The sequence below is a fragment of the Procambarus clarkii genome, chromosome 1, assembly GCF_040958095.1.
Source record: "Procambarus clarkii isolate CNS0578487 chromosome 1, FALCON_Pclarkii_2.0, whole genome shotgun sequence".
NCBI lineage: Eukaryota > Metazoa > Arthropoda > Malacostraca > Decapoda > Cambaridae > Procambarus > Procambarus clarkii.
In genome coordinates, this window is record NC_091150.1 from 39,545,234 (window position 1) to 39,557,733 (window position 12,500).

The 12,500-nt window shown below is 49.3% G+C and overlaps 1 protein-coding gene across 13 annotated transcripts in view; it reads left to right on the forward strand.

Moving 5' to 3' along the window:
- qvr (protein quiver) overlaps positions 1–12,500 on the forward strand; it is a 435,902-nt gene that overhangs the window by 342,798 nt on the left and 80,604 nt on the right. For 5 of the 13 annotated variants that reach the window (XM_045765228.2, XM_045765141.2, XM_069337533.1 and 2 more), the window contains exon 3: positions 11,577–11,618. The exons of the other annotated variants lie outside the window; for them this stretch is intronic. In XM_045765228.2, coding sequence (XP_045621184.1) covers positions 11,577–11,618 — 42 coding nt within the window. The remainder of the gene's footprint in view (positions 1–11,576; positions 11,619–12,500) is intronic. 13 annotated transcript variants of the gene reach the window in all.

The following is a 12,500-nucleotide window of genomic DNA, read 5'->3' on the forward strand; positions in this document are numbered from 1 at the left end:
CAGGTGAGGGGTAGATACCGTGGCAACTCTCAGGTTAGGGTTGACACTGTGGCAACTCTCAGGTGAGGGTAGACACCGTGGCAACTCTCAGGTGAGGGTGGACACCGTGGCAACTCTCAGGTGAGGGGTAGATACCGTGGCAACTCTCAGGTTAGGGTTGACACTGTGGCAACTCTCAGGTGAGGGTAGACACCGTGGCAACTCTCAGGTGAGGGTGGACACCGTGGCAACTCTCAGGTGAGGGTGGACACCGTGGCAACTCTCAGGTGAGGGTGGACACCGTGGCAACTCTCAGGTGAGGGTAGACACCGTGGCAACTCTCAGGTGAGGGTGGACACCGTGGCAACTCTCAGGTGAGGGGTAGATACCGTGGCAACTCTCAGGTTAGGGTTGACACTGTGGCAACTCTCAGGTGAGGGTAAACACCGTGGCAACTCTCAGGTGAGGGTGGACACCGTGGCAACTCTCAGGTGAGGGGTAGATACCGTGGCAACAATCAGGTTAGGGTTGACACTGTGGCAACTCTCAGGTGAGGGTAGACACCGTGGCAACTCTCAGGTGAGGGTGGACACCGTGGCAACTGTCAGGTGAGGGTGGACACCGTGGCAACTCTCAGGTGAGGGTGGACACCGTGGCAACTCTCAGGTGAGGGGTAGATACCGTGGCAACTCTCAGGTTAGGGTTGACACTGTGGCAACTCTCAGGTGAGGGTAGACACCGTGGCAACTCTCAGGTGAGGGTGGACACCGTGGCAACTCTCAGGTGAGGGTGGACACCGTGGCAACTCTCAGGTGAGGGTAGACACCGTGGCAACTCTCAGGTGAGGGTGGACACCGTGGCAACTCTCAGGTGAGGGGTAGATACCGTGGCAACTCTCAGGTGAGGGTAGACACCGTGGCAACTCTAAGGTGAGGGTAGACACCGTGGCAACTCTCAGGTGAGGGTGGACACCGTGGCAACTCTCAGGTGAGGGTGGACACCGTGGCAACTGTCAGGTGAGGGTGGACACCGTGGCAACTCTCAGGTGAGGGTGGACACCGTGGCAACTCTCAGGTGAGGGTGGACACCGTGGCAACTCTCAGGTGAGGGTGGACACCGTAGCAACTCTCAGGTGAGGGTGGACACCGTGGCAACTCTCAGGTGAGGGTGGACACCCTGGCAACTCTCAGGTGAGGGTGGACACCGTGGCAACTCTCAGGTGAGGGTGGACACCGTGGCAACTCTCAGGTGAGGGTGGACACCGTGGCAACTGTCAGGTGAGGGTGGACACCGTGGCAACTCTCAGGTGAGGGTGGACACCGTGGCAACTCTCAGGTGAGGGTGGACACCGTGGCAACTCTCAGGTGAGGGTGGACACCGTAGCAACTCTCAGGTGAGGGTGGACACCGTGGCAACTCTCAGGTGAGGGTGGACACCCTGGCAACTCTCAGGTGAGGGTGGACACCGTGGCAACTCTCAGGTGAGGGTGGACACCGTGGCAACTCTCAGGTGAGGGTCCATTACAACTATGAGGGGCCCGGCCTTAAAGCTGATGAGTGTTCAAACCCCAGCTTACCTTCCCGTCTCTCTCTCCCTCACGCAAGGGTCGTCACATGCAGCCCCCCCCCTGGGTCACTCCAGGGGTCGTCACATGCAGCCCCCCCCCTTGGGTCACTCCAGGGGTCATCACATGCAGCCCCCCCTGGGTCACTCCAGGGGTCGTCACATGCAGCCCCCCCCCTGTGTCACTCCAGGGGTCGTCACATGCAGCCCCCCCCTGGGTCACTCCAGGGGTCGTCACATGCAGCCCCCCCCCCTGGGTCACTCCAGGGGTCGTCACATGCAGCCCCCCCCCTGGGTCACTCCAGGGGTCGTCACATGCAGCCCCCCCCCGGGTCACTCCAGGGGTCGTCACATGCAGCCACCCCCCCCCCTGGGTCACTCCAGGGGTCGTCACATGCAGCCCCCCCCTGGGTCACTCCAGGGGTCGTCACATGCAGCCTCCCCCCCTGTGTCACTCCAGGGGTCGTCACATGCAGCCCCCCCTGGGTCACTCCAGGGGTCGTCACATGCTGCCCCCCCCCCTGGGTCACTCCAGGGGTCGTCACATGCAGCCCCCCCCCCCTGTGTCACTCCAGGGTCATCACATGCAGCGCCCCCCCCCCCGGGTCACTCCAGGGGTCGTCACATGCAGCCCCCCCTGGGTCACTCCAGGGGTCGTCACATGCAGCCCCCCCCCCCTGTGTCACTCCAGGGGTCGTCACATGCGGCCCCCCCTGTGTCACTCCAGAGGTCGTCACATGCAGCCCCCCCCCCCTGTGTCACTCCAGGGGTCGTCACATGCAGCCCCCCTGTGTCACTCCAGGGGTCGGCCCCCCCTGTGTCACTCCAGGGGTCGTCACTAGCAGCCCCCCCCCTGTGTCACTCCAGGGGTCGTCACTAGCAGCCCCCCCCCCCCTGTGTCACTCCAGGGGTCGTCACATGCAGCCCCCCCTGTGTCACTCCAGGGGTCGGCCCCCCCTGTGTCACTCCAGGGGTCGTCACATGCAGCCCCCCCTGTGTCACTCCAGGGGTCGGCCCCCCTGTGTCACTCCAGGGGTCGTCACTAGCAGCCCCCCTCCAAGGGTCGTCGCTATATATTTACTTGATATTTACTATCAGTGATTAATATAATATTCACTCTGACTAGTTTACAACCCTCCCTCGACACAGTTGACGTGTCCTTGAACAACTTAAGTTATTAAGCGTGCTACGCCATCCAGTTTTACATACTCAAGCTGGCCTTCGCCCTCCAGTATAAGGTAATATGCTAATTTGAATTTGAGCAAAAAAGAAATATTAGTTGTCGCATCATGCTGAATATACGAGATTTGCTGGGCAGGTCTCTAGAGTGGTGCCTCTCTCTCTCTCTCTCTCTCTCTCTCTGTCAGCTTGATGAAGTGTTGATGCTTCCTGATGATTATCTTATAGTCATGACCTCTGTACATCATTAGGTCCGGTATATGTGCATGCGACGTTGCCATTCTGATTGGCCTCATATGTCCTGACCGGCGTGCTGGCCTAATGACAGCTTGCATGGCCAAGACCGTCTAGGCTATGCTGGCTGTCACTCAGCCTCAGATCTGCTACCTGGTGTCGAGTAGGACAGATCTCCCATTTCTCTTCCGATCCGCATCAATCTCTCGCTAGACTGACACTGTTGGCAATCCTGTCTACTGTCTGGGGCGAGTTACGACACCTGGCGGCTTCCCCGCTCTTAATGCTCCCGCTGTGTTTGCGTAATTGCTTTGGCACGGAGCTATGTGCCCGAGTCGTCGCCAAGCATACTGATTGGCTCATAGCTGATGTGTGCCCTGATTGGTCAAGATGCACAGGATTCTAATTATTGGTCAAGATTTGTTTTTTTTAATCTATTAGAGACTAAAGTGCAAAATATGCGAATGTACCAGAAATAACTACTTTTTTATGGTAATTGCCACGTGTCTCTTCAAGCCCGATACAATGAACATCTCTAATATGGTATTATTTACAAGGAAGAAAATAAGTTAGGCCAGATTAAATATAAAGGGGAATGGCTTGTATTTTTCAATAGAGGCGTAGGTGCTACATCGTCCCTTCGCTTGCTGTCATAATGCGAGTAGTTCATGTTATTAGTTTGATATGTGAACTACTTGTAATCTCGGATATCTATTTCTCTAATGTGAGTGAAATACTTGTTAGCTCGTAAACCGCTATCACTTTTGTAATCTGTAAATGCAGGCTATGATGGACCCTGAAAGGTCTCTCGAGAGCCCTAAAAGATCTCTCGAGAGCCCCAAAAGATCTCACGGAACCCTAAAAGATCTCTCGAGAGCCCTAAAAGATCTCTCGAGAGCCCTGAAAGATCTCTCGAGAGCCCTGAAAGATCTCTCGAGAACCCCAAAAGATCTCTCGAGAACCCTGAAAGATCTCACGAGAACCCTAAAAGATCTCTCGAGAGCCCTGAAAGATCTCTCGAGAACCCTGAAAGATCTCACGAGAACCCTAAAAGATCTCTCGAGAGCCCTGAAAGATCTCTCGAGAGCCCTGAAAGATCTCTCGAGAGCCCTGAAAGATCTCTCGAGAACCCTAAAAGATCTCTCGAGAGCCCTAAAAGATCTCTCGAGAGCCCTAAAAGATCTCTCGAGAGCCCCAAAAGATCTCTCGAGAGCCCCAAAAGATCTCTCGAGAGCCCTAAAAGGTCTCTCGAGAGCCCTAAAAGGTCTCTGGAGAACTTGATGAAGCCAAGTACAGTTGGGTCCCTCCCTCACCTCAGGCCGCTTTGACTTGCACAACAAATTATCGTTGGTTTAAGATTTACTGATGTAGGTCGTGCCTGTGTGTGTAGTCTTCCTTTGGTCGTAAATAACCTGTTTTTTAAGTTCAGGCAGAGCACCTCACACACTCGCTCGAAGATAAACAATGTTGTGTTTTTAAGGATGAGTCGATATGAAGTTCGTTGTGAGAGTGTATCTTCCCACTTATCCCTGGCGGTAGTTAGCACGGGGAGGAAATGAACAGTTTGCTTACAATGTGCGTAATATGACAAGAGTGTAGTCAAGTACTGGCTTAAGAAGCAGTTTATGCAGCTATCGTCGAGCTGTGAATACGTTCTATCCCAGGGGCCAGATTCACGAAGCAGTTACGCAAGCACTTACGAACCTGTACATCTTTTCTCTATCTTTGGCGGCGTTGTTTACAATTATTAAACAGTTAATGAGCCCGGAAGCACCAGGAGGCTGTTTATAGCAATAACAACAGTTGATTGGCAAGTTTTCATGCTTGTAAACTGTTTAATAAATGTAAACAAAGCCGTCAAATATTGAGGAAAGATGCATACGTTCATAAGTACTTGCGTAACTACTTCGTGAATCTGGCCCCCTGGACTGGAGTGAACCGTCGACTTCGACATCAAATATCACACACATCTATTTACCTCCAAGTCACCGTTAAAGGATTTTATTATTGTTCCTCAGTTGATGTCCCAGCAACATGAGCTGAACGTGTCGGTAGAGTGAGAGTCACCGCTGGCTTCTTCAGTCGTCGCTGAAACCCTGAAATTGCCATTCAGTGAAAAGAGAGATACTACTTAAACTATTTTCAGATATAGTTATTTGTCGGACAGTATCTTGGGAGAGGGAGATATTTGTCGATGAAATCGCCCAGTATGGCACCTTGCCCTTCCGACAGCCACGTGTCCCTCTCGTACTATCGATAGTAGAGGTGGATGTAGGTGGGTGGATGTAGGTGGGTGGATGTAGGTGGGTGGATGTAGGTGGGTGGATGTAGGTGGGTGGATGTAGGTGGGTGGATGGTGAGGCAGTGGCAGCAAAGCTTCCACATAATGTGGCGTCCAAATCCTCTCCACCAGCAAATGTTTACCGTGCCTTCAAGGGCAGGATAGGAATACAACTTGTAACAACATTTCTACCATTTGTTTCCCCCCTGAACCAGTGAGTGGGATGGGAGTTATAGAATGTATTATCATTCACCTTTTTGCTCCTCCGTCGAGATGATAGGACTTTGCAAGGAATCATAGAACCTATAATGTAGTCACTGACAGCTCTGTTCCAAAAATATTATATTGCTGCTTTATGTGTGATATCCAAACCCCTGAAAATATAACCGATATCAACACAAGCTCCACAGATTTTTTGAAAGGGAAATCGACATCATGCCCATGCACTCAGCCCCGGATCCAGACTTCTGGAACTTAATATTTATAAAGAAGTGCAAAGTGCCAGTAGCACGAGCACTCAGTGAAGCGTGGAGAAAGTGCTTGGACACTGAATATATTACTGAAGTTCTTAAATCCGCAATTATTGCTTCCCTTGTAAAGAGAGGGAGCAAAGCATTGGCCAAGAATTATATACCATTTAGACTAACGTTCCATATAATAAAAGTTTTTGGGAGAGTGATCAGGACTAAGGTCTCCAGGTTTCATAGAGACCAATGACCTTCACAACCCAGGCCAACATGGATTTAGAGAGGGAAGATCATGCCTTTCGAAGTTACTTGACCAACGCGACGAAATCATTGATGCATTAGAAGAATAACTGACAGCTGATGTGATATGCATGGACTTTGCAAAGGCATTTGATAACTGTGACCAAGGAGTGACAGCACTCAAACTGAGGTCAATGGGAATAACAGGCAAAATAATGCGATGGATATTAAATTTTCTGTCAAACAGAACGCAAAAAGTAACAGTCAATCAAATCAAATAGAGTCCATGTACAGTGAAAAGCTGTATACCTTGATGGTCAGTCTTTACTCCACTGGTTTTCTTTGTTCTCATATCAGATATAGACAAAAATAAAACCACAGCTTCATGTCATCTTTTGCAGAGACACACAAATCCTCATGAAAGTTACCTCTGTAAAAGACATTGAAAAACTACAAGGATATTAATAGTTTTCGATTATTTTCGGCAGCAGAAAATAACATGATGTTTACCAGTGATAAATTTCAGGTATTCATTTATAGTAAGAATTAAGACAAACAAAATACAGGGTTCAAAGCACAATCAAACTGTCCATAGTAGGAAATAGCATGTAAAGTATCTGGGAGTAATGATGTCTGACGACCTAGAGTTTAGGGAGCATAACCAAGCAAATATTGTCAGCTTAAACAATTATAGGATGGATTACGAGAGCTTTCAAATCCAGGGATTCCATCACAATGCTAATAATATTCAGATCACTTGTGCTGTTCCGTCGTGAGTACTGCTCGATACATCACCCTTCACAGCAGGAGACATTGCTGAAATAGAGACAATTCAGAGAACATATACAGCACACATAGACGCGTTAAGGCACCTAAACTATTGAGATCGTCTCAAACCTCTCGAAAGGAGACGAGAAGGTTGCCAAATTATATATACATGGAAAATATATATATGGCAGACAAAATTTATATACATGGCAGACGATCACAAATTTGCTCAGTAAAATAACAACATTCTGGAGTGAACGATATGGAAGTTAATGGAAAATAGAGGAGTGAAGAATAGAGGTGACAGAGGCACAATCAGAGAACACTCTGAAATTTAGAGGTTCATATCCTCTTGGATATGAACCAGGTTCATATCCAAGAGGAGAGCTTGGTCCCAGGTTCATATCCTGGGTGTTCATATCCTCTCAGCTCGTATAAGAAATTTTGCCGGATCAAACTTTGGAATCAAGAAAAATTGGACAGTTTTCTGCAAGAAGTGCCTGACCAACCGGGCTGTAGTGGTTACGTGGGGCAAGCGGCCCGCCCCCCCAAGCAACAACCTGGTGGACCAAGCTCTCTCAAGTCAAGCCTGGCCCCGGGCCGGGCTTGGGGAGTAGAACTCTCGGAACCCCATCTAGGTACAATCCAGGCATACAGTGAATGAATATATAATCGACTTCCCTGCTTCTACGTTTAGACTACAGCACGTATTACATAATAAATACGAAATACTACAAAAGTCTCGCTTTAGACAACTAGCGGTTGGTGGTGGCACTAATTGCCTTGTTCCCGTAGTCTGATGACCACACCACACATCACAAGCTGAAGAAACGACGCTTGGGTCCATCCTGGACCATTGTCAAGTCCTGTGGGAGCACTCACACACACGACCTGATGGACTTATCCAGTTTTGGTCTAGTGGCTAGAAGCGTGTACGTGGGAACACCCCTCCGCCCAGGTTCGAACCCTCACCACGGTTCCTGCGGATTTTCACCTTGATGCAGTCACGTTAGTGTGCTGACTCTCTGTGTCATGCTCCAGGTCGTGGTGATCTTCTGACGTCTGAATTAGTCATCGTGTCTTCACCCACTTTATAGTGACTTCTGTATAGTCTCTTCAATTAACAGAATTATCTGGTCCTTCTGTACTAAAGCAATTTCATAATTAACATGATACATCATGAAGCCTTGGTCACTTAAGCCTGAGTGACCAATGAATCTATGTTAGCTTGAGAGATAGTCCCAAGAGATAGTCCCCAAGAGATAGTCCCCAGAGATAGTCCCCAAGAGATAGTCCCCAAGAGATAGTCCCCAAGAGATAGTCCCCAGAGATAGTCCCCAAGAGATAGTCCCCAAGAGATAGTCCCCAGAGATAGTCCCCAAGAGATAGTCCCCAAGAGATAGTCCCCAAGAGATAGTCCCCAGAGATAGTCCCCAAGAGATAGTCCCCAGAGATAGTCCCCAAGAGATAGTCCCCAAGAGATAGTCCCCAAGAGATAGTCCCCAGAGATAGTCCCCAAGAGATAGTCCCCAGAGATAGTCCCCAAGAGATAGTCCCCAGAGATAGTCCCCAAGAGATAGTCCCCAGAGATAGTCCCCAAGAGATAGTCCCCAGAGATAGTCCCCAAGAGATAGTCCCCAGAGATAGTCCCCAAGAGATAGTCCCCAAGAGATAGTCCCCAGAGATAGTCCCCAAGAGATAGTCCCCAAGAGATAGTCCCCAGAGATAGTCCCCAAGAGATAGTCCCCAAGAGATAGTCCCCAGAGATAGTCCCCAAGAGATAGTCCCCAAGAGATAGTCCCCAGAGATAGTCCCCAAGAGATAGTCCCCAAGAGATAGTCCCCAGAGATAGTCCCCAAGAGATAGTCCCCAAGAGATAGTCCCCAGAGATAGTCCCCAAGAGATAGTCCCCAAGAGATGGTCCCCAGAGATAGTCCCCAAGAGATAGTCCCCAGAGATAGTCCCCAAGAGATAGTCCCCAGAGATAGTCCCCAAGAGATAGTCCCCAAGAGATAGTCCCCAGAGATAGTCCCCAAGAGATAGTCCCCAAGAGATAGTCCCCAGAGATAGTCCCCAAGAGATAGTCCCCAAGAGATAGTCCCCAAGAGATAGTCCCCAGAGATAGTCCCCAGAGATAGTCCCCAACAGATAGTCCCCAAGAGATAGTCCCCAGAGATAGTCCCCAAGAGATAGTCCCCAGAGATAGTCCCCAAGAGATAGTCCCCCAGAGATAGTCCCCAAGAGATAGTCCCCAAGAGATAGTCCCCAGAGATAGCCCCCAAGAGATAGTCCCCAAGAGATAGTCCCCAAGAGATAGTCCCCAAGAGATAGTCCCCAAGAGATAGTCCCCAAGAGATAGTCCCCAAGAGATAGTCCCCAGAGATAGTCCCCAAGAGATAGTCCCCAAGAGATAGTCCCCAAGAGATAGTCCCAAGAGATAGTCCCCAAGAGATAGTCCCAAGAGATAGTCCCCAAGAGATAGTCCCCAAGAGATAGTCCCCAAGAGATAGTCCCCAAGAGATAGTCCCCAAGAGATAGTCCCCAGAGATAGTCCCCAAGAGATAGTCCCCAAGAGATAGTCCCCAAGAGATAGTCCCCAAGAGATAGTCCCCAAGAGATAGTCCCCAAGAGATAGTCCCCAAGAGATAGTCCCCAAGAGATAGTCCCCAGAGATAGCCCCCAAGAGATAGTCCCCAAGAGATAGTCCCCAGAGATAGCCCCCAAGAGATAGTCCCCAAGAGATAGTCCCCAAGAGATAGTCCCCAAGAGATAGTCCCCAAGAGATAGTCCCAGGGAGTGGGATGGTAGGCGGTGTTGTGCTTCCAAATGGCCAGGTTAGTTATACAAGTTTAAGGTGGAGTGTATAAGCCAGCGTCTGGCTGGGAGATCTGGAAGCGATGCTGGTAGTGAGGTGAGATGGTGGTTGTCAGGTGAGATGGTGGTTGTCAGGTGAGATGGTGGTTGTCAGGTGAGATGGTGGTTGTCAGGTGAGATGGTGGTTGTGAGGTGAGATGGTGGTTGTCAGGTGAGATGGTGGATGTCAGGTGAGATGGTGGTTGTCAGGTGAGATGGTGGTTGTCAGGTGAGATGGTGGTAGTGACCGGATGTCGGAGGGTAAAGAGAAGGCTGTGAAGTGAGACTCCCGAGATGTGAAGGGGCTGAGAGGAAAAAGGGGCCATGGCAACTGAGCAAGAAAGGGACCGTTGCCATATCTTCAATGTGTAAAGTGTGGGGTGTAGAGCGGCTCAAGTGTTGTGTAGATGGTGTTGTTGTGGTCCGAGGGTGTTGTTAGTGTTGTATGATGGGGTTGTGTCTGGGGGGAGGGGTGTGAAGATGTGTGTCTCAGTGCTATGTTGTTAGTGTCTTAACCTGTTGATCTTCCCCCCCTCCCCCCCCCCCTCCCCCCCCCCCCTCCCCCCCCCCCCTCCCCCCCCCTCTCTCTCCTCTCTCTCTCTCTCTCTCTCTCTCTCTCTCTCTCTCTCTCTCTCTCTCTCTCTCTCTCTCTCTCTCTCTCTCTCTCTCTCTCTCTCTCTCTTAGCCGTGGTCGATCCGGTCTCTCTGCAGTTCTATCTCTCTGGGTTTGTGAGTCTGTCTCTGTTTCTCTGTCTTTCTCTCATTTTGTCTGTCCGTGTGTCTGTTTCTTTGCTTTTCGCTATCTGTTCCTTTCTCTTACCAAATACCATAATAGTGTACCACTGGCATGGTCCGCTTACTTGCTCGCTTTGAGACAGAGTCCGGGGGCTGAGAAAGCCTTTGAAGGTGTGGGAGGAACATTTGTTTTATGTTAGTATGGCAAAAGTATTGAATAGCAGAAAATTTATATTCTCCCAAGATCAGTGAATAATGTTATATATTAATATAAGACAAAAATTAGTTTCGAGATTTTTTGTTTTCAAAATTTTAAGGTAGGTGTAGATGGCGGCCAGTGCCAAAAATCGTCGTGGAGGTAGGAACGTGACCCTGGCACGCTGTTCCTTTCTTAAATTCTGGCCAGCTCGACCAGCCTATGTCTGTCCCGTACCCCAGACCATTCACCCTGCGAAGTTGGGTGAGGCTAGACCTAAATGTGTCTGGACTACAACCTTGAACAGGCAAACACCATATTCCCTCATAGATAAAGATGGTTGGGGTGTTGTACATTTGCATATGTCATTTAATAAGTTAATATTATAATTTGTTTGAAGGGAGCGTTTGATCTTACGTTGTGTGATGGTGTGTGACTAACAGTGTGTGATGGTGTGTGACTAACAGTGTGTGGTGGTGTGTGACTAACAGTGTGTGGTGGTGTGTGACTAACAGTGTGTGGTGGTGTGTGACTAACAGTGTGTGATGGTGTGTGACTAACAGTGTGTGGTGGTGTGTGACTAACAACCAATAGGGTAAGAGTCTGTGTGACACCTTGTCACTCAACTTCCAGTACATTACTGATTACTGACTGTAATCATCTAGAGTTTTAAATTTACGATAATTTCCAAAATTTAACCTTTCTAGAAATTATCTTCAGTCTCTCGAGTGTAAGAAAACATTGCATCCTGTGGAAGAGTTAAACATTAAGTACTATTTAACTTTATGATGTATAAGTCTACGGGAAATGGTCTTTCTGGTTTCAATATCAACTTTTATGTCAATGATTTTCCTTCTATAAAATATGTATGAAAAAGGAAGTGCTCAATGTATATAAAAAATTGCTTTGTTCATACAAGATAATTTTGTGTGCTTTAAAGCAAAATTATTTTTAAATGCAAACTGAAGGACTATTGCAAAGATGTATTCGTGAAGAATTTGTGTTATTTTCAGGAGAAAAGCGACTTGTGATTGTGGGTGATTGTACTGATGTGATTTTCATTGTCTTTTACCCCAACTAGGAGCAAACGAGACAGTGGTGTATATCCCCAGAGGCAAGCCAGGTATGGTCAGACGTGTGCCCCCCCCCTCTCATACACCCTAATACACTAATACACTCACACCATACACCCCTCTCATACACCCTAATACACTAATACACTCACACCATACACTCCTCTCTTACATCCTCACTAATACACTTACACCATACATCCCTCTCTCATACACCCTCACTAATACACTAACACCGCACACCCCCTCTCTAATACACCCTAACACACTAATACACTCACACCATACACCCCTCTTATACACCCCCCTCACTAATACACTCACACCATACACCCCTCTTATACACCCCCCTCACTAATACACTCACACCATACACCCCCTCTCTCACTTTCCCTCTCACTAATGCACCCACACCACAGGTGTTCCCTAACACCTGTACCACACCTATACGAGACCCACACCTCCACTACACTACCACAACACCCCCCGTCACACCACCCACCACACCCCCACCACACCCCCACCACACCATACCCCGAACACACTCCCCCACCACACCCACACCACACACACATCCCCTCCCCCCTCTCTCCCCGCGACACTTCTACACCCACACCAGACCCCCTTCCCCTCCACCCCCGCCCCCCCCCCACGCCAGACCCCACCACATCTGTTCCACACCTGTCCACAGACCACATCCGTTCCACATCTGTCCCGACTATGACGCTGTGTGACGCGCCGTTGGCACTACTGACTCCAGGTATCTGGTCTCTCTCTCTCTCTCTCTCTTATTCTCACTCTCATTCTCATTCCTTCTCTCACTCTCCCTCATCGTTACCACTGCTTCCTCTACCCTCTCCCTCACTCCCCAACCATCTACTCGTCGAATCCATGTTAAACTTACACCTCTAAGTCTCAGTCCATGCATTTCA